This window comes from Homalodisca vitripennis, chromosome 3 (assembly GCF_021130785.1).
Source record: "Homalodisca vitripennis isolate AUS2020 chromosome 3, UT_GWSS_2.1, whole genome shotgun sequence".
Lineage (NCBI taxonomy): Eukaryota > Metazoa > Arthropoda > Insecta > Hemiptera > Cicadellidae > Homalodisca > Homalodisca vitripennis.
This window is the reverse complement of record NC_060209.1, coordinates 114,906,729-114,930,456: the sequence shown is the minus strand read 5'-3', so window position 1 is coordinate 114,930,456 and position 23,728 is coordinate 114,906,729. Positions and strand designations below refer to the sequence as shown.

General features: G+C 34.4%; 1 protein-coding gene across 1 annotated transcript in view; it reads left to right on the top strand.

The window, feature by feature from the left end:
- Positions 1–23,728, top strand: part of LOC124357349 (vacuolar protein sorting-associated protein 37A) — a 39,830-nt gene that overhangs the window by 2,468 nt on the left and 13,634 nt on the right. The window contains exons 2-6 of the mRNA XM_046809063.1: positions 5,734–5,923; positions 6,876–6,987; positions 7,104–7,243; positions 14,781–14,940; positions 18,530–18,681. Coding sequence (XP_046665019.1) covers positions 5,734–5,923; positions 6,876–6,987; positions 7,104–7,243; positions 14,781–14,940; positions 18,530–18,681 — 754 coding nt within the window. The remainder of the gene's footprint in view (positions 1–5,733; positions 5,924–6,875; positions 6,988–7,103; positions 7,244–14,780; positions 14,941–18,529; positions 18,682–23,728) is intronic.

Genomic DNA, 23,728 nt, shown 5'->3' with positions numbered 1-23,728 from the left:
GTATTCTATAGTATTGATATTTAAAATCAATAATCATAATCCAATTGTGTTGGTGGCCACTTATTATACTATAGCCAGTAAATTGGAAAAATGTTTATATAATTTTTCATTACGTATCAACTATATTTTTGTAAACATAATTATCTTATGAGAAGGCTGCAACAATTTTAAGATGAAATTTTGATATATTATAAAGAAATATAAATAAATAAAGAACAGAATGTCTATTTTTATTCTCTATTATTTTTGGGTTCTCGCACTGATGTCGGTGTTTAATGTTACATTTACTATTAAAACACAGTTTGTAACAATGACAAAATAATCAATGAGTAAATCTGGAAAACTCTTCAATTAAAATTTTTTAACTATATAGAATAATTCTATTTTTTTTTTTTAACTAATGCAAGTAAACTCAGTCCAAACACTTAAAGAAATAAAAAAGTGAACAACAGAAGTGTTTAAATTCTATTTACAAACGTTTATCAGGTTGACTACATTCAGCTGGTGCGAACCTACTTGATATTTTTAGTTGATCTATCACTCCTAGATATATTAGGTTAATTTCGTAATTGTAAACAAAACAACTAGATTAAACAATTTTTATCTATATATCGGTATAAATTATATGTTTATCAGTACAATATGAATGGTTATAAAAAAAACCAAATCCGATCTAATTAACCGACATCATTTCTCTATCTAAATGCCGAATGAGCAAATCATCTTGTGGGGGGGGCTTGAAATAAACTGCAAAGCTGATTAAATCTGTCTGTGATAATAAAAGGGTTGAAATAATTAAGATTGTTAAAATAGATAAATTATCAAATATATAATGTATTAATTCTAATAATTAATTTAATTGTAATGTATGTAATTTTCTAGTAACATTTCTAACAATAAGCCATGCAAATCAGTAAATCAACACAAAAGTCCACAAATCAAAACATTAGTTTTTAACAAGCACAGGCGGAAATATCACAATAATTAATTTTGAATATGGGTCTGTTGACTTGAAATGTTCAAGGTCAACTGACACTGTTACAGAGGTGTGTGGGAAGGGTAGAGGAGATATGTCATAAAGACAACCTCCAATAACCACATTACACAGTTCAAAAAAATACATTAAAAACGGAGGGATTCCCTGTCTAGCTTGTCACACAGTGTTAATCTGACCAATTGTTTTGTTAAAGAAGCCAGGGTGAAGAAGGCTTACAACATGTAGTCCTGATTTTTATATACTTTAGGCCTATAATCAACCAACATTGCTTAGGCTATCAAATCGAAACACAATTTCAAACTGAAATATATTTGATCGACCAGTATTGATTAAATTAATTTTAATAAATAATTTAATTTATTTGTATTAAATGTAGACACAATTTTAAATTTCAAACCGTAATTTTCAACTAAATTAAGTGATAATTAGTTTTAACATCAGAAAACTAAACGAAATAGCTTTAAAAGATCATAAACTGTGTTTCCTGGCTTCAACACTTGAACTCGGCCGAAAAAACTCAGTATTCGAATTTCCTATTTAATTGTTTGTTTATTTGTGTGGTATGATAAGTAAAATAAAGGTATCAGGAATTCTAAGCAATTATTGGGTCAACTTGAAATTCTTTCTTATGTCAGTATATATTAATAACAATCAAGCAGTATTCAGAAAGTGTAAAACATAAAAATTAAGTTTCGGGAAGCCATTGTTAATGTTATCGAAGGATGACAGTTCAGTCAGTTTAACTTTCCATTTCAAATGTTATCACTGGCATCAATTAAATCAGACCTGTGCGTAATGGAGTGTTGATAATATACAGGGTGAGTCAGAAATATGGTAAAATATTTTAAGACGTGATTCTAGAGCTAAAAATAAGAAAAAAATGTTATATAAAGGTAGGTCCGGAAACGCTCCATTACTGAGTAATGGCTGGCGAAAGATTTTGCTTTGTTTCCAGTTCACCTGGTGAAATTAAGTGATTCTGAAAGGTTTTGTTCTTACTTTTTAAATCAAATAAGATAGATTTATAAAGAAAATCACCTGAAAAATCAAATAAAAACCACTCTAGAGGTTGTAGAGTGAACAGTTTTTGAGAAAAAGTATGAAATTTTCCAAAAATCTAATAAACAAAAATACCGTCTTAAATGTTTGATGTCGAATAGCATTGTTAAATGACCAGTAAACAAATTGTTTTTCCTAATGCAGATTGTAGAGAATTTAATTCTGAAAACAACAATAATAAGAAAAGTTTAACTAAATGTGTAAAAAGTTATGAAATTGACTCCTCACGTATTACACTACACAGCACACTTTTGCTGTTTTTATAATAAGGAATGAGTATCTAATTGGTAACAGCTGGTAAAAAGGAAACATATTTTTAGTTCAAAATTTTATTTTTAAATAAAATAAACATCTACAATCGCTTTAAGTCTCACCGGAAGATTAAAAATGATGCTCTAAATGACCTCCATTGTTTAAAAATGCACGCGTTCAGGCGTCTTCTCATCAAGTTTCGGACCCGTTCACAATCTCCAGGTGTCCTGCTTAATGGTTTCTACTCAATTAGAAATGTTTAATCGGAGTTCTTCAATGGTATCTATTGGGAAAGAGTAAACTGTTTTTAAAATGTCCCTAAAGGTAAAAGTCCAAAGGATTTAAGTCCGGTGATTCTTGCTGGCCATGAAACTGGTCCACCTCGGCCTATCGATTGATTTGTGGAACTCTCATTTAGGTGTCCACGAACAGCCAGAGAGTAGTGAGCAGGTTGTCCCGTCATGCACAAACCACATGTTTTGGTGAAAATGCTGAGGTACATCATCAAGCCGGTTAGGTAGCTAGTCTCTTAAAAAGTACACCATGCCATTAAGCCTGGGAGGAAGCACGAATGCGACTAAATGATCTGCTAAGATTCCAGCCCAAACATTTACTGAAAACTGATGATGTGGGCGATTAGGTTTGATAGCATGAGGAATTTTCTGTCTGCAAAATGTGGTTGTTATGGAAGTTAATGATAGCTGTTCTTGTAAAGTAAGCCTCATTGGTACACAAAATTAATTGTATTTAAAAAGTTTGGATCAGCAAATTTTAACAGAAGCCATCGACAAAAACAACATGGGGAGCGTAGTCTTGTGCAAAAAACTTTTGGACATGCTCGAGGTGGTATGGGTGTAACTGGTACTCCGTGTAGTATTCTCCGAATACTAGATTGGCTGACATTGAACTGTAGTGACAATTTCTGTAGTGCTCTTTTCAGGATAATCAGAAATTTCATTAAGAACAAACCCTTCTAATTCAACAGTCCTACATGATCGGGCGATGCCTGCATTACTATGCTCCGAAGACTTCAATGAACCTGTTTCAGATAGACGTTGATGAATAGTGGCAAAAAATCACCAGCTGTTACTAATTAGGTACTCATTCCTTATTATAAAACAGCAAAAGTCTGCTGTGTAGTGTAATACGTGAGGAGTCAATTTCATAACTTTTTTACACATTTTTAGTTAACTTTGCTTATTATGGTTTGTTTTCAGAATTAAATTCTCTACAATCTGTATTAGGAAAAAACAATTTGTTTATTGGTAATTTAACAATGTTATTGGACATCAAACATTTAAAACTGTATTTTTGCTATTAGATTTTTGGCAAATTTCATACTTTTTGTCAAAAACCTTTCACACTACAACCTCTAGAGTGGTTTTTATTTGATTTTTCAGGTGATTTTCTTTATAAGTCTATCTTATTTGATTTACAAAGTAAGAACAAAACCTTTCAGAATCACTTAATTTCACCAGGTGAACTGAAAATAAAGCAAATCTTTCGCCAGCCATTACTCAGTAATGGAGCGTTTCCAGACCTACCTTTATAATAACATTTTTTTCTTATTTTTTAGCTCTAGAATCACGTATTAAAATATTTTACCATATTTCTGACTCACCCTGTATATTATAGATAGATAAACATGTAAATTAATTTTATTCTTACCTTTTAATTAATCAATGTAATACCCATCAGTGTATAACACTAAGCTGAGCTTAAATATACATACTATATTGAGAGATGTTTTTCTTTTTCGGCCTGCAGGGTGGGATCGAAGGCGTCACCAAAGCCCTCTCTGCGGCTAGAGGCATTTGTGGTCAGTACTTTCTTGTGTCAAATCACTCAATATGATCTGATCATCTGAAAGTACCGATCACAAATTCCACTCGCCATCTTTACAGGCTTTGGCACCACTGGCAGATAAAGATAAATATCCCTCAGGTTAGTGCCTAAAAGGCAAGCTCTAATTACATGAGCACCTCAACCCCTCTTAAGGTTGAACGAGATTAGAAGTGATGAGGTGCATAAACAATAAACCTTGTTATTGCTCTGCAAAATCTATGATGGTTTTCTGCCAATTAATTTTCATGTTTCTTAATTTCTAAGGATTGCGTGTTTGTCATACTAAAGAAAAGATTGAATTAATTGGTTAAACTATTGGCCTAATAATTGTTCGGGATTAAAATACTATCCATGAATAAAAAAAACACAACTAGGCTATGTTATGTTTTAGGCCACAGCACAAAGAATCCTCAAAACAAAACCATGAATCATTCATAAATAAAACATATTCATAGATAAATAAATTATATATATATATATATATATATATATATATATATATATATATTAGGGCAAGGCAGACATTGGTAAAATTCCTGTTTTTTATTGACTTTAAAATGTCTCATTTATAACTTCGCTGTGGTTCCTAGATTTAATTTATTTTTAGTAATTTTGCACCTGGTTTTATGACTAAAAATTGAATATTCTATTCATTAAATTCGTGAAATTATCAAATTACTTTAAATTCATTATAAAGTTAAATTATTAACCATTTACTATTGATGATTTGCTAGCGTTCGAAATAAATACAAAAATTGAAATATGGACGTTAGTTCCAAATAAGCTGTACAACTCGTCAACATTCTGTTGACATTTATGAGTTACTGTACTGGAAATTATTGTATGAGGCCTATAATCTTCTGCTAACACTAAAGGTTTAAATAATAAGTAATTATTAACAATAGTTTACTTATTCTTTGTATGGTACATATAAATATGGGCTACATTGTTTGACAGAACTAATTTTCAGTTTGAATAATGTAAAAGTAACGTTATATACGTTAAGGTATGCTGTTACGGAACTAACAATCATTTATTATATGAATGAAAATTTGTTGTATTTTTGCATTAATTATCTAACACATTCCTACCTCACTTGAGTTAATCAAATTAAATTACCTACTTAGATAAATGCATCATATATAAATAAATGTTACAAATATAACACATGTTTATAAAAAGCAACACCAAAATATTACAGTATAAATCACATAAAAAGATCATATAATAGGATATGATTAATTAGTTTATTTTTCTTTTTGGAAGAAATATTTATAACAAACAGCTTTTGAGTTTTAATTGTAGTGTTTCATTTGGCATATCAAGTGAACAGCTATGGACGTCTGCCAATCATCAAAATTGTTCAAATGCCTATTTGGCTCAGCTGTGAACTACACTGCAAAATAATTCTGTAAAACAAGGCTAAATTAGAGTTTGTATTATCTTTTGTTTTTCTCTCAGTTGGTTTATATCAAATGAACATTTAACATTGTCTGCTTTCTTAGTTCTCTGTTATTGTTTGTAGCTTTAGGTTGTATTGACAAAGAATGGAATAACTTACTAAAAATATTTGTTTTCAGTGTGTTTGAAGTCAAGGATGACTCTGAATACAGAGTGGAATTCAACTCTGGTAGTAACAAACTGTCTCTGCTGGTTGTGTTGGGTCCTAAGTTCCCCTTGGAGAATCCCATCTTGAAGATAGTTCCTAATGTGCAGCATCCATGGGTCAGTGAGAGCGGTGAAATCACCGGTGCTCCAGGACTATTAAATGTAAATAAACTTATCAATTCTTAATAGGCATTACAATTAACAGGTTATGAAAACTTTACTTTAGACGTTTTACTGTGAACAATTATATATGCTAAAAAAACTCACAAATCTTATGGTGGTCAGTTATTTCTCATGATGCTTTTTGCCAGAATCAGGTAGTTGTGCAATCAGGGTGAGTTGTGCAATACTGATTGAAATGACCTCCTGATAATAAAAAAAAAACAATAAATTAGTGAAGATAGCACAATCACAACTATAAAGAAAAATTAAGTGATTAGAGTAGAATCGATTCATATGACATATTACAATGTATTAAATGTCGTCATCAATAAAACATGCATGTGCTACAAGAGAAGATAAACATACATAACAAACCATGCAAAATAAAACATATCATGCACAAATGGCAAGTCAGGCTATACTGAGTTAAGCATAAATTGGAACTACAGAACCAACTAAAAAGAGGTATAAGTAGTATATTCAATTCAAATACATTAGCTTAACCAAAGAACATTTATATTTATTGTGTCTGCCTTATTTATTGGGTAATATTATTGTTGAAATAAAGTATACTGGGTTCTGTACCATTTTTCAGCCTCATCTACAAGACTAGTTAGGAATTGTATTGAGGATCACTTTTATCATCATCATTTTACATTGTAAAAATTATTACTTTGTACTTAACATTACATCGAGATTGCTTATCATTATCAAAAATAACAGTGGACCAAGTACCAACCCCTGTGGTACCCCTAAGGGAACGTCAGCAAAGCCAAAAAAATGTTCTCTTGAAAAACTTTTTGTTGCTGATTGCAAAAGTATCTAAATCGACTTACATAAATTACCATAGTGCAATACACATTCATCAGTTAAGAGTTATATGCATGGTTACATAGCAAGGTACTTCACAATTTTAAGAATATATTTTAAAACAGAAAATGTTACTTTACAGTTCACAGTACATTCTGACCTGGGACGTGTAGTACAGGCGATAGTGCGAGAATTGGAGCTTCGACCACCACCGGTACTTGGAGGTACTGGGTCCCCTCCGTCCTCGCAAAGAGGTAAGTGGACCATACACACTTTCCTAAATATAAATTGTAAAATCTGTTCCGCTATGTAATTTGCTTTGAAACTCAATAGCTTGTAAGTATTTTAACAAAATTGTGCACTGTTGCAGTGGAAATAGGTGGACCAATGTCTCCCAACAACTATGGCTATTCGGGCACTCCCCCAGGAGTAGCTGGCTTCCCCTCCTACAGGCCACCCCCTCTGGTTGTGGGCCAGAGTCAACCAGCAGGCAACCCCAACAAACATGTGGTCAGTTATATATTTAAGTATTGACTATGAATTTGAACACTTGGTTCAAATTAACAGTCCATTCCTGTTTCTTACGTTAATAATATGTTTCACATTATCTCTGATTTTGTACATAGAAATTAAATACGTCACATTTACATCACGAGCAAAACAAATAAACACTTTGATTTTGAAATTTGTCGAACTAAAATATGTATAATTTACTCACGATATAAAGTTTAAAAAATTTAACATTTCTAAATATTTTGAAACATATCATACAAAGCAACAGAGAAGCCAAGAATCAATTTCGCACTGATAGATCCAGTGATTTTATTATGAATAGTTGCACACTACATGAGTGCTTTGGAATTCACTACCACCAAAAGAAATTATGTAATTATTGATTTTAAACTAGGTCTGTTCTTACACTGCAACTACAGGTTTTGTGTAGCTTTCATAGATAAAAAATGTCTTTTGTTTGTGGTCCTCTGTGAGGAGTTCCTGGTCTCCTTTCATAGCTTTCATCAGCCTGAAGCGAATCACTGCTCTGTTGATGCTTGATCTGCTTAGTCCATTTTCAATCAAAGCAATTGCTCTAGCGCACAGCACTGCCGAGAGGCATTTTGGGTTGAGATTAGTAACTAAACTGACCAGTACAAACATTAGAGTTAGACAAAAAGTTTACAATAGCCTGCATAAGAGTACAAGGGTTCCTTAAGTAAGAATGATGGTAACAAGTATGGCAACTTTGTTATCTGTCTACTGATAAAATTGGTTATATAAGGTAATTCAAGTTAAATGGTTTGCATAATTTAGGTGCACATCTCATACATTGATAAGAATTAAAAACATTCACTTTTACCAATGGATTGTAGAAGGGTTTTAGTAGATACAGCGTAAATAGGTTTTTTCCCCACTTTTTTGTCCCACATTTTATAATGGTAAGGGATTAAACATCTTAATTATGAGAATGTTTCTTTACAAATAGTAAATTTTGTAAGATGAACTGTGCAGGAACAGTTAAAATTTGAAACTTAATAAAAATACCTACAGCTAATACAGCTTAATAAAGGCCTACATCTGTCAGTCTGGCTAATACAAGACAGTAACCTAACAGTTTTTATACAAGAAGACATCATAAGCACTTGGGCTATTAACCCATAGCAGTACACTATATTTTATGAGTGTATTAATAAAATTAAAATATGCTATAAGTAAAAATTCGTAGTGAATTTAAGGTTTAGTTTTAAAAGCAGGTACAAAACTCTTTATACCTTATTAATAACTTGTTCTTGATGACTGTACCGGTTTAATTTTGAATCTAGGTTATTTTTAAAAGTTCCATATGTTTGCCCTTAACATCAAGTTTCTTTAAAGTAAAAATGATAATTAAGTTTTTCCATCATTAAGCAGAAAACCATGTACCTACATGATTAATAGCTAATTCCATTTCTGTTTTGACAAAATCAAGTGAGGGACCATCAACTAAAAAAGAAATAACATCAGCATTTAGCACAATTCATAGAGGGGTGTTAAAAGGCAAATTGTTTATCATGATTGTGAAGAGGTGGAGCCCCAGAACAAAGCCCTGCAGCACGCTCCTCGTCACATTTCGCAACTCAGACAACTGGCCTTCTATTACAACAACTTGCTTATGGTTTTCTAAGTAAGAGCTAAGAAGTTGTAGCTTAACACCAGCTATACCATACATTGAGGACTTATCAATTAAAATTTCATGAGAAATTATATCAAAAACTTTACTTTAAATTAAATAGGCTACTTGAACACCTCCAACAACACAACCTTCTTACCTCCAAATAGCATGGCTTCATTAGGAAAAGATCAACGGCAACAGCAGTAATACAACTACTTGAAAGTATAATAGATAAACTGGAACAAGGCTATATAGCAACAACGATACTGCTGGATTTCAGCAAAGCTTTCGACTGCCTTGATCACAAAATGATCATTAAAAAGCTACAAAATCTTGGTATTAATGGAAAAAAAACTTCTGTGGTTTGACAGCTACCTCAGCAACAGAAAACAACTGGTAGAGATCACATATAAAGACAACCAAATAGTAAAGAAAGCAAAATCAGACGTTCTACCAATCAGTAGAGGAGTGCCCCAGGGATCGGTCCTTGGTCCTGTCCTATACATTCTTTTGACAAACGACTTACCAAATTACCTACAGAACCTCTGTGAAGCAGTGATGTTTGCTGATGATACCGCATTGATTGTTGCAAATAAAAATAAAGAACAACTGGAAGTAGATACTTTTATAGCCTTCAACATGTCCAGACAATACTGCTATCAAAGTGATCAGTCCTAAACGAAAGCAAAAGTTACCAACTCATTTTTACACCAAATCCAAACCACCACCAAGGGCTCCCAGAAATTACTACAGTCAAATCTAGTAAATATTTAGGCATAATAATTGATAATAACCTTACATGGGAACCTCATCTTGAACAGCTCCGCAAGAAACTTAACTCGGGCATTTTTGTTATACGAAGAATTAAACAAATAAGCAACATAAAAACAGCCATGACAGCATACTATTTACTTTTCGAATCACACCTGAGGTATGGGCTGATAGTCTGGGGAGGAACTAGTTCCACACTCCTTCAAAGAGTCTTGATAATACAGAAAAGGGCTGTAAGGACACTTAAGGGCCTGAGTGTACGGGATACTTGCAGAGACGCCTTCAAGGAACTCAAAATACTGACTGTAGCATCACTCTACATCCTTGAAACTATCCTCTACACCGTGAATTCCGGCCAAGCCAGATTGGGAGACCAGCACAACTACAACACAAGGCACAGGCACAACTTCACACTTAATATACACCACATCAGCCTCTTCGAAAAAAAAGCCGTCCTGCCGAGGCGCTGTCTCCTACAACTGTCTGCCTGAAGAATTGAAGAAGCTACCAGTGAGAAACCTGAAGACATCACTGACGCAGTGGCTGCTGGACAGACCCTTCTACACCCTGCAAGAATTTCTAAACTGGAGGACTTAAAAGAAATAACAACCTATGTCATTTGCTAAATGCTTTTTATTATATATATTAATTTATTTTATTGTATCTTGACACAATACTGTACTCTATGTACATGTAAATAAAGATGATTTGACTTGACTTTGATTGTTTTTGAGCATTATAAGAGCTACAATTGAGTTGTTTTCAAAAATTCAGGAATAATATTTGTAAGTGTTAAAACTGAATTGTTTGTTGTTTTGTGCCATGAAAACAAACTACACTAACTTTGCATTAAAAAAAATATTATTATCCGAAAAGTAACATATCTTAAAGGGGAGCAGGAAGGCAAAAAAATTGAATTTTTTTTAGTTTTCTGTTTTTTTTTTTATTTTTTGTTAATCAGACTTGTGCAGTTTCAGAAAATATAACACTTTTTGTTGCAAGATTATCCTAGGTACGCAAAAAAAATTATTTACGAAGTAACTACCGGCGCTTTTGGCATGAAATTCTACTCCACACTGTGAACAACTTTCATATAGTACAACCTGTTGTTGTTACTGATGCAGTATTGATTGGTATTTTTGACTTTTTTGTTGGCTAACCTGTAAATATGACAGCTGATGATTCTTGGTGTTGTGGTGTGCACAGTGTTGTTTACAACTATTGTTTTGTTTACATTTAGTAAATTTTTGTGAAGAGTGAAATAAAGTAGGCCTACTTTACCACTTTGGATGAGTGCAGTTTTAGTTGTGAAAAATAACTTTTAGATTAGTGGGTTACTAGTGTTAACTTGTAATAATGCCCAAGGGCCAAAGATTACCTACAAAACCAAGCGACACTTTTGTGGCAATCAATATACTAAACCTAGGCTTACTTCTAGTGTTGTGTCTGATGAAACTCAGTCTAGGCCTAGGATAGAGAAGACTTCTCCAAACAGCTCTTCTTCCAAAAAGCTATCTTTTGATAAATTTGACAAATACCAGTCTTCAGAAAATGGTAAACTGCATTTTTGATGTGAGTATTCTAAGTACTAACCTAAAAAGTGTTTGTAAAATGTAAATTTTGTAACGGTGAGGATTGCATCGATCTCCTTGTTACGGATAGAGCTAAACATGAACTGGCAGTAAACGTTGAGATGAAAATGCTGCCTTTGTTCTGAGTCTACAAAATTTTTTAATTCAAACCTGTACACCAAGTGGAAAGTATGATATGAACTTAAAATTTGTTTTATGCCTAAGAATGATAGGTAAAGGCCTGGCAGGGGTAATGTGTTTTGCGCTCTTTTAGATTTGCCTTCACCACCGCAAAAATTTGAGCCCTACAACAAAATACTTTGTAAAGGAGTTGAAGAATGTGCCAACAAATCAATGATATTGGTCACCAATGAAGCTGTAGCTGACAACTTAGACGAAGAAATGCCTAAAACTGACTTGGCTGTATGCTTGGATGGTTCTTGGCAAAAAAGGGGTCACTCATCACTAAACGGATTTGTAAGTGTGTGTTCATTCGACACTGGCAAAATATTAGACGTAGCGGTGATGTCTAAGTATTGCCAGGAGTGCACAACAGCTACTGATAAAAACAAGATAGAACAACACAACTGCACTCAGAATTATACAGGCTCTTCTGGAGCCATGGAAGTAGCCGGAGCCTTGCAAGTCTTTCGCAACTCCCAATGCGGGTGTAAGGTACGTGAAGTACTTGGGCGACGGAGACAGTAATGGTTTCAAGAAGGTGAGTGATGACAAACCCTATGGTGATGATGTGAATGTTTTAAAACTGGAATGTATCAACCATGTGAAAAAAAAGAATGGGTTCAAGACTAAGAGAACTGAAGAAAAAATGTGGAAACCAAAAGCATGAAGACGGTAAGACCCTAGGCGGAAGAAATAGGCTAACTAATAAAGAAATTAATAAACTACAGGAGTACTACGGATTGGCCATTAGAAGAGGTGGGTCGAATCTGGAAAGATTACGGAAAGAAATGTGTGGGCTACTTTCTTCCATAAACTTTCAAGTGACTCGGAACCGCAACACGGTTTATGCCAAAGGGTGCCGACTCTTGGTGCGGTTATAACAAAGGGTTTGCTCTAAATCAGCCCTACAAACATAAGCACTTTTACCAAGTGACATAATGGCCACAATTAAACAAGTTTATAAGGATTTAGCAAACCCCGAACTTCTAAAAAAATGCCTTCACCAAAAAACTCAAAATCCTAAACGAAAGTTTTAATAACGTAGTGTGGAATAAAGTCCCCAAAAATGTGTTTGTGAGGACTGAACACTTTGAAGTTAGGTGTGCTGGATGCAGTGCTAAGTTTCAATGATGGATTTGCCAGTAAGTTGGATATCTACAATGAATTAGGCCTAACTTTGAGTAAAAAAACTCAGTGCTCGCGCTTCGTGGTTTTGATGTTTTGCGACTCAAGAAAGCCGACAAAGCTGCACAACTAATGACCAAGGAAGCCAAAACAGCTAGAGAAAAAAGAGAAGACTGGTTCTAGAGGAGGATCAGGAGCATGCTGATGGCCCTGCCTATGGTGCTGGGATGTTCTAAAGCTAGCTAAAGTAAGTACAGTACACTGACCCCCCTCCCAAAATTTTTTTCCTGGCTACGTTCTTGGTTTGATAGGTCATAAATTTTACTTTTCTTATAAATTGTTACAACCTTGGTAACCTTTAACCCTTTACACTCAAATTTTGCTTCACCCACCTGCCCCCTCAGTTTGTATTTATTATTGTATATTTATAGTGAATAACAGCTGTCTAACAAACAATTAGTTATATGTATACATTTGTTTAATTATTTAAAATTCTTAATACCTATTTATTGTACCTATTTGTTACATAAGATTTTTTTTAATACTCACACTAGAGTGTTTTGTATTTTACCACAGTATGATATCTCTCAAAAATACATTTACAAATAATTGTTGATAAAATACCCATTCAGACAAAAAATAATCTTGTATAGATGGCTTTGGATTCATTGCTGTGTTTAGGATAATATCTAAGAAAACCTGTATTTCCTCTATGAAAATATTTTTCCAATATTGGACCAGATAGATCTAGCTCTAAGTGATGTCTGTTTGTATATTTTCTCTTCTGCATGACAATTAATTTCAGTAACAATTTCATTTAGTATTTAAATAGTAAAAAAACAAATGGAAAAAGTCTACCCTACTATTAAACTATTTCAAAAATACATACACCATGTAATTTATATTTACCATTTTCCCAGTTACAATCATGTGTATAAAACAAACTTTTGTCCATCCGCTTTTTATTGCGCTTGCAGGTTTACTCTATGTAATTTCATCCGCCGGCAGATGACATTACTCCCACTGTACTGTCTACTCCTGTAGAACACATGCATCGATTAGTTGTTGAGGTTATGTATTGAGTTAGGTCCGGCAAACAGTGTCATGCAGCCGGCATATGCTGTCTTATAAAATCTATAATACTTAATTTTAAATTAAATTAAATATAAGCTAGTGTGTTTATTTATTCATTCCATTTGTTATTACTGTTCTTTGTGTTGTCACTCTCAACAAACCACCCATTCTTTCTGTGTCTATTGTACTTGTTATACATGTGTATTCTTATTGTATTTGTGTGAATTTAATTTATTTTATTTATATGTAAAATTAATGTGGTGCTGGGAAACAGTACCTATCCTGATAAGTTTATTTTATACTTACTCCCCATTCTAGCAATTTCAATGTCTTGCCTACAAAACCCAGTGTGTAAAGTGCATACCTAATAATTCTATAGATCTATAAAGGATGTTACATTAAAGAATTTTTAAAATTTATATCAAACCTAGGAATGAAAGACTACTCTCTTAAAGTGCAAAGCACAACCTTGCATTCAAAAAGTGCTTTAAAAGTCAAAGTCTAAATTCTGCATAGGCCTATCTTATTAATTTAGAAACAAAATAATAATAAAAATGTAACATGCCAAATATTAACAATATAAACCTATTATATAATAACATAATGTGCAACAATTTTAAGTATGAAATAATAATACAAACTGTAACAATATAAAACTACTATGATATTACATAATTCAGGGCATGCTAAGGCAATAACATATCCTATCAACCACCTTGTCTTCCAAAATAAATACATAACAAACCATAGTTGATCATTCATAAATAACATTTCATAAACAATAATTGGATAATATGAGATAAAGAATTAACTACTACACCAGTTTGTAATTATACATCAGAAAGATAACCAACTAATTAAATATATACAAGCTAGAGAAACTTCAATACCCACTCATTGAATCTTTAGTTTGGAGGTCCCCCGTTACTAATGGGCCTTCAGACTGATTAGGCCAGCAAATTATATTATATTCTGAAAAAATACAGCAATTCAATTTGTGTTAAGTTGCCACACCTTCAGCAGCCACCCAACATTGAAAGACAGCTATAACTTAAAAAAAATATAAGACTGTAGCACCTAATTTTTCTCAACAAGTAACAGAATAACAGTAACACACTGAAGAGTATACATCAGAATGTCATATATTCAGTTACAAATAAATATATTTGTTTTGCAGTCACTGGCATTTCCTGAGCTGAACAATTTAACAGTATCTGAATTGGAACTACTAAACTCCAATAATGATTCCTTGGATGAATTTGTAGACTCCCTTCCTGTCATGAAAGGTATTGACAGAGTAATGGAAGAATGGATCACAAGAAATGAAGAAGTGGCAAGTAAGTAATAACCAGTATGTTTTTGCTTTTAAAGTTTTTTTTTTTTTTTTAAGGAGAAGCCGATCTCCTTTTATGCCTTATTCTGCCTGATGGGCTCCTCTTATGGGCCACTGGCCTGTGCGAGGATCTTATCAAACAGAATAAGGGGGAGAGTCAATACAGTACTAGGTTGATGGTACTGATAAAAAGTGCAACGGTCACAGACAGGATTCGAACTTGCGCTATCACTAACTCAGACTCAAAGTCCAACGTCTTAGACCACTCGCCCATCGGCACTCCCAGTAATATATATATAGTACTAGCTGACCGGTGAACTTCGTTTCACTTACCTCTTGGCCATGTCGCTACCTTTGTTAACATATTTACATATGTACTTTATCAATTTTGACAGAGTTACAAAATTCCACATTGATGTGAGTTTCAAAAGTTTTTTGGACAATATTTGGCGAGTACGGCACAATCCAAACGATTATCTACATCAAAATTTTGTCCTTTTATCTTCACAATTACAGATCGCACACCGTCCTCAACTGATTGCCGACGATACAACGGGTAACCATCATTTCCCGAGATGGTTTCAGCAATCAATGCTCTAGGGTATCGCTTAGAACACTTGCCGTCGACCATACAGGGGAGTTGTTGTTGAAAACTCCGCAAGGTCCATGTATCATATGTTTACTTACTACTGCATGCAATTTTGGGTCAAGTGTTTCATCGGGAATCTCGGCTGAAATTATGGAATCAATGTCTTCTGACCTTAATTTTTCAACTAACCAAACTAATATGTGCGCATGTGGCAGACCACGCTTTTGCCACTCAACAGAGTACACCCAACAACGTACTTGGCCATACACACGATGCTTTATAATGAAATTTATTAAAGATTTTAATTTTTGCTTAAACACTCTGGCAGTGATGTCATGCCTATCAATTGGTGTTTGGCCGTGTAGCAATTCTTTCTTAATTTCCATCCATTGTGGGTTACAGGTGAATGTAATAAATAGGTCTGGACGGCCATAATTTTCTAACATACGACATCGCATCTTGCGCGTATTCGTGCATGTGGCGCGGCTTTCCAATGTAAGTGGCCGGCAAAATTGTGATTTTTTTCCACATTTTCTGTATTTGCAACGGCATTAATAGCATCACGAATCTGTATGAATAAAAATTCATAGAGCTGACTTTTTTGTTGGTTTCAGCACCTGGAATCAGAAATGATAAACAATGACATTTTTGCATACATTAAATATAACACATTTATTGTCAAAATTATCATCATTATCATATTGGACAAAAGGCAATCAATACAGGTAATCAATTTGAAGCTTTCTGGGGTAAACTATATTTTTTGTCTTTTTTTGCGATGCGTAAACATATAAAGATATACTTTACCATGAGTAACAAAAATCTTCGACATAAAATATTGGGTGCTGTCAGTCCCAAACACGACAGTACTTTATTTGCCATCAATAAACACATATATTCTATCATGATCAATGTCTAATTGTAAATTTCCGCATTAATTAGTAGTGTAGGATTCGAAGTTTGACATCGCACACAATGTAGCACATCGTCAAACATGTCATCCCTATATTTCATCCACAAATTCTTCCGGATTCGAAGGGAAACATGTGGATATTATAATCGCAAACAATGTTCGAAATTTGATGTGGTGAAGATATGATGGAATCCTTGAGCGTATTATCCCAATGTAAATCATCCTCGAGTAACTGTAATAGTTTGACACGCCTCACGGTAAGTAACACACAGATGTCCATCAAACTGTTCTCAATTGTTAAAAAAACGATGTCGGACCACGAACATTCACCCATAACAATCTAAGATAATAACATTCAGCGTTATTTGGATGTACTGTATTTGTCGGCACTATTATCGATTTCTGGATCGTAGGAGATTGCTGCTCGTTCCAGGTTCACAGGAGCATTGCGTTTGCGGAATCGGTCAATTTCCTTTTCCCGGGCTCGCTGCTGTTGTGATCGATGTTCCCGAACTCGTTGCATTCTTTGTCTATCCACTTCATTCTGATTTACTGTAGAACGCAAATGTGCCATACCAATACAACTGTTATCTTTATCAGTCTCTTTGCTGGTCACCAGTGTGATTAGCGCGTGAGTAGCTCGCCGCACATTCGATCTACTTCGACGACCTATGTTAGGTCGTTTTCTTCTCGGCATTGTAAGCAGTATCTGATATTAGTGTTTTCTTGCACTAATAATGTTAACCTATAATGGCGACAGCTGTTTTACCCAAAATTGAATGCAGTAGTAAGTAAACATATGATACTGAAAAAACACTTCGCATCTGTATTTGTTACAGCTGTTAAACTAATTATCGAAACATAAACATCAATCAAACGTTTGACAGGTAAGAACAGTTTGTATGGGAAAATCAAATTGTCGTTTTTAGTATTTTCCTTGCAATTTTGTTATATTTTTCTCATCGTTTAAACCTTCCTTGGACTTCCACGAACATTTTAAGACCAAAAATTAGCCAAATCGGTTCAGCCATTCTCGAGTTTTAGCGAGACTAACGAACGGAAATTCATTTTAATTTTCTATATTATATTTACGTAGGACCGAGATGCCCACTTCGGTTAAAAAGTGCCTACTTAAGACCGTTTTAAATTCACTTACCTACTATGTCACAGTTTAGCTTGCCATATTGTCTCGATCAAAATTTCTCAGAAATCTATTTTGGTCAAAATCGTGTTGACATACCTCAGTTTACCTTGTCCTGATGAAGAAACTACACACATAAGTAGGACTGAAAAGCCTATTATGACCTAGGGGGAAGTACTACCCTACTTCTTATGTACTTTCGGTATAAGGGGGAAATCCTTATTTAAGGTTATGCATAATAACTACAAAATAATCGTTATTAAAGTTTTGCGTTACGCTTGTTTTTGGGACTGTAGTCAGGGAAAGAATGAATCGTTGAGGCATGTTAGTATTCATTTCCCTGTTTTTCCAGAAGCCATTTTTAAAATGTAAATACCATAATGTCAAGGAAGCCACCAGTTTAAAAGTAACTTATGTGAAAAAACATTCATAACTTTGTTCATTAAGGTTAGTTTTATAACAGTATTTAATGCATTAGATGATTTTTAATTCGTGACTGGCGCAATCTGGAGTAAAATTTATATTGTTTTATTTATTATCTGCATTAACATTACCGATCAAAGCACCGTTTACTTATTATTGATAAAATTTAAATGTAAACAGATGTTTCAGAAAGTTTGTCGAACTATAGCTGTCAACAGCTGTTTAGTGCCAGTTTTAATTTGAATTATGAAACATAAAAACTACAATCTTTCCTGAATTTCAAAATATTCCAGGTAACTTTTCTTAACTTTTTTCTTCATAAAAACCTTCCTCGAATTTCAATAGACATTTTACAAAAAGAATTAACCGAATTGGTCCAGCCGTTATCGATATTAGCGCTTACCAACACATTTCGCCATTCATTTTTATTTATAAGATATATACTAGTTATTAAGTCTAATATATTTTACAAATCATAAAGAAAGAAAAGATTTGATGTACCTAATGAAAATGTACATATGTCATAGAGGAGACACTGTCCAAGGAGGGCCAGCTGGAAGAATTGAGAGCAGCTGTGGGAGAGAAACTTGAGACTGCCTGTCAGTTGAAAGCAAGACATGAGACCCTCAGCCTGGAGTACCAAAGGTTGGCAGACAGATACAGCCCACAGAGCATCAGGGTCAGTTATTTGTAGATCACAAGCTTTCCAGCAACTCATGCTGGTTCAATTTAACATTCTTTGACATATACATTAACAGTCGCACAAAGTTAAAATCAAATAGCAATGTTTTAGTTATTATGTTTCAAAATATATTTCAATTCCCTAATTTCCTCCGGAATCATTTCTGAATTGCTTCACAACACTGTTGGTAGAGTTCGATACTTCTTGTTTCTACAAAAGTTTTATTGTATATTTTAGGTCACAACAAATTTTGAAAGGTGATTCTACAAGTTTTACCTGGTATCATTTAGATATAATTATAAGTATATCTATTAAGGTGTTACAATCAACTTTAGGTTTGGAAAATTATTATTTTATTTTAAATTCATAGTTTTTTAAGTTATTTTCCTGAAGATAAAAACTAGACTGGTATCTAGAGTAGAATATGTAGGTAATTTTGTAGTCAGGCCCAAACACAACTGAGGATAAAAATATAACATTTTTACAGTATTTACTGTACATAAAATATAGCTTCAGGTAGTGATACTTTTATTAATTTATTACTTAATAAAATTATATTTTAAATTAAGTATCATTTTTAAAATTACATGTTTTTAATACACATTTTCTTGACAAAATTTATTGTTTTTACAGTAGACTCCCTCTCGTTCGGCCACCTCGGGACCGGACCACCCGGCCGCCGCCGAACTATCCGAAGTTAGCAAAAATAAGACCGTTTTAACTTCTAAAACGTACTTTCGATCGTCATACAGTCTGTAAATATTTGTGAAACATGTGCAAATAGTATTTTAAGAGTTTTATGTAGCAAATAAACTAAACTAGGCCTAGGGTAAGTGCTAACTTATAACTTACCACTGGCAGTTGGAGTTGTAAACACGTACTGTTATTCGAAACTCAAAGTTTCTATTTATCACACACAAAATAACGAAAATAAAACCTCACAAAACTAAAGATTTACAAACACAAAATTTTACAGTATGTACATGGTTATAAAAGTAAAATGTTTCTACTGTATAAAAGGGTTTAAAAGAAATTCAGTAATTTTTCGTTGCACTTTTTCTTCAATAGCTTTCTTCCTTGCATATTCATGCCACTTCCTCAAAAACATGACGTCGACTGTTGTAAGAAGTCGTCTGTTGCTCAATATAGGTTGTAGCCAGTTGCAGGGCTGCCACCCCCTCTGCGTGACTCATTTGACCCTCGTCGTCTACCCTCACCGTCAACATCGTCTTCTTCTTCTACGTCTTGGGTATCTTGACGCTGTAAAACCGACTGAGCTATTTCTTCATCATTCAAAACTTCATTATCGAGCTCCTTTTCAGCGGTCAACCACTCCAAAAACATCTTGTTCCACAATGTCTTCAGTGTGAGGCAGTCGCATTAAGTCACTTAGGATTTCTACCCGTTCATCTGTTTTCATGTTCAAGGTCGGGTACACCAAGATTATTTCCGTCCTTTTCAAAGGCTTTTTCAATGTCTGGCCAGACTTTTCTCCATGACTTTGTTATTGTCAAGGCTGTTACTTCATCATAGGCCTTAGCCATCCATGAAAATGACGTCCTTCACGTTGATTGTTTTTAACACTTGGATTAGGTCTGTTTGTTCATCGTTTTTCTAGCTTGAATAGAAACTTCTGAAAGGAGCTTTCACCGGTATTTCCTTTTTAACACATTCAATGACACCCTGATCCATTGGCTGTTGGAGACTTGTCACATTGGGGGGCAGAAAAATACAGTTTTATTCCAGTCTCACCCTCACATGTCAGTTCATCCGGGTGGGTAGGCGCATTGTCGAGAAGAAGAAGTGCGCTTACAGGAAGTTTCAAACTCAACAAATGACTTTTTACTTTTAGGCACGAACTCACAAATAAACCACTCTTTGAATAAATGAGAATCCATCCAAGCCGATTTCTGTGAACGGTAGTACACTGGTAGCTTTGACATGTCAAGTTTTTAAATGCCCTGGGTTTTGCTGACTTACCGATGACAAACAGAGGTAGTTTGTGGGTGCCTGAAGCATTGGAACAAAGAGCCACTGTGATTCTTTCCTTGCTTACTTTAAAGCCAGGAGCAGACTTTTCTTTCGCCGTAGCCAATGTTTTTCGAGGTAAAAGTTTGAAGTTTAACCCAGTTTCATCCATATTGTATACTTGTTCTGGGCTTAAGTTATTGTCGGCAATAACTTTTTCTAGTTTTTTTGTAAACTCACTTGCGGCTGCCGGGTCTGCTGATAGCTTTTCACCGTACACTCCAAGAAAATGAACGCCGTGCCTATGTTTCCAGCGTGAAAGCCAACCATCGCTTTGCCACAAATGTTCCTTTCTTTTGAAGTTTATTGTGTAGGATAACAGCTTTTTCTTGTAAAATGGGGCCACTCATTGGCGTTCCTCTTCTACGTTCTTGCAAAAAACCACAACCAAAGAGCATCATCAACTAACTCATTGTTAGGTTTCTTTAAAGTGCAACGAGATGCAAGAACTTTATCTGTTTCAATCTGGGTACAAAAACGTCTCAATTGATTTTCTGTTTCGACACCAATCGTTTACCATGCTTTTTACCTACTCCAAGTTCCCTACAAATATTTTGAACCGATTCAACCTTTGTCTAAACGCTCTTAGTGCTTTCAACCGTTGTTCTATTGTCACAAAAGTACGCTTACGTTTAACACTCATCACGAAAATAAATCCAAAACAGCAGCACACACGCAACAATACACTACACACACAAACGTTCACTCAAGGAAAGAATACAACTCTACATGTACTATACATCTCAACACTCGATTAAAATACAGAAGACAACTGACCTATTTAAACAAAGGAATGAGCGAATGAGCTAGATAAACTTGTCACGACCTGTCGCTAGTCGCGGCGTCGGCGAACACAGCAGATGCGCACGTTGAGTCATACTCAGGTGGCCGGCCGAACCCAAACGAAGCCGAACGAGAGGGAGTCTACTGTATAAGTAAAACGTATGTTACTCCCTACATAATTGCGTACATACTGTAAAGGTTTATGTCCTTTAACATCAACGGTTTTTCTTCAGGCCTGATTATTTATAAGAGGTCCCTAAATTTTGCCTCAAATGCTTACCACTCCTTGTATAATAACCAAAATATTTATTCCTTTTATTTCTGTCTTTAGCAATGATATCTTAACACTACCTGACTACCATGTAGTGCAGTGGCTAATGTTGACATACTCGCCACAGAGTGCTCCTGTGATTAGTAGTGAACATATTAAAGGGCTGTGATAAAAACTTTAAAAACATTACATTCCAACTGAAAACCGATTGAATCTGACAAAGTAGGCCGATTACAATAAATAACTACTGTATAGTGTGTTAACTATTGTATTTGTACATATTTTCTTGTCTTGAGGACTCTTTACCGAATATTCTAAAAGATTTCCTCTTTGATACCATATTAAGTAATTAACATATATGATAACGTAGTTAAGGTCTCAAGATAAACCCTATGGAACATCACAACCAAGGCTCTCGCATTTGTATACACACAAGAATTACCACATTCCTTCATAAAGTACTGGTTTCCTATTGATTAAAAAGAAGAAAATAAACTTATTGCCATTGTTATTTTTATGCTAATTTTTTTCACTTTATAAGATTAAAAAAAGTATGATATGGTTGAGATGATTAAAACATAACATGTCAGCCTTGGACAGAACATCTACATCACTCTCAAGATTGTCTAAGGCCACAGATACTGAATTAATAACCTTTAAAATTAATAAGGCTGATCGATGAATGATCGATCTTCCAAAATCAAAGCAACCAAGCATTAGTGTTATATTTGATGAATGTCTCTCTTCATATTAATAAGCTGTGTTCAAATTTCAATTTTGCTGTAATTGTGTAGAAAAAAAGTTTTAAAAAATGGATTATAGTAACCAGAGAGTGGTCAGGGACTACTCGATCACCTGACTTCCTTGATGTTCCGTAATTATATTTAGGTTCAGGTTTCAATATTTAAGTGGTAGTTACTAAAGCCTTATCTGGTTACACTGGGTACTGAGAAGCTGGTAGTCACTCATTTCCCTACTGGCTTGATGTCCCATAATCATCTTGAGGTTCAGGTTTCAATATTTAAGTGGTAGTTACTAAAGCCTTATCTGGTTACACTGGGTACTGAGAAGCTGGTAGTCACTCATTTCCCTACTGGCTTGATATCCCATAATCATCTTGAGATTCAGGTTTCAATATTTAAGTGGTAGTTACTAAAGCCTTATCTGGTTACACTGGGCACTGAGAAGCTGGTAGTCACTCATTTCCCTACTGGCTTGATGTCCCATAATCATCTTGAGGTTCAGGTTTCAATATTTAAGTGGTAGTTACTAAAGCCTTATCTGGTTACACTGGGCACTGAGAAGCTGGTAGTCACTCATTTCCCTACTGGCTTGATGTCCCATAATCATCTTGAGGTTCAGGTTTCAATATTTAAGTGGTAGTTACTAAAGCCTTATCTGGTTACACTGGGCACTGAGAAGCTGGTAGTCACTCATTTCCCTACTGGCTTGATGTCCCATAATCATCTTGAGGTTCAGGTTTCAATATTTAAGTGGTAGTTACTAAAGCCTTATCTGGTTACACTGGGCACTGAGAAGCTGGTAGTCACTCATTTCCCTACTGGCTTGATGTCCCATAATCATCTTGAGGTTCAGGTTTCAATATTTAAGTGGTAGTTACTAAAGCCTTATGTGGTTACACTGGTTATTGAGAAGCTGGTAGTTGCTCATTTCCCTACTGGCTTGATGTCCCATAATCATCTTGAGGTTCAAGTTCCAGCGTTAAAGGGGTGGTTACTAAAGCCTTACCTGGTTACACTGGTTATTGAGAAGCTGGTAGTTGCTCATTTTCCTCCTTGGTCGATGTTCCATAATCATCTTGAGGTTCTGGTATGAATGTTTAAAGTGGTATCAATTTTGGGTTTGGAAAATATTTTATGATACATTCATACTTTAAGATAACTTCCCTGATCACAAAGAAAGAATCTTTCCACATTAAATTATAGCCATTAATATAGGCAA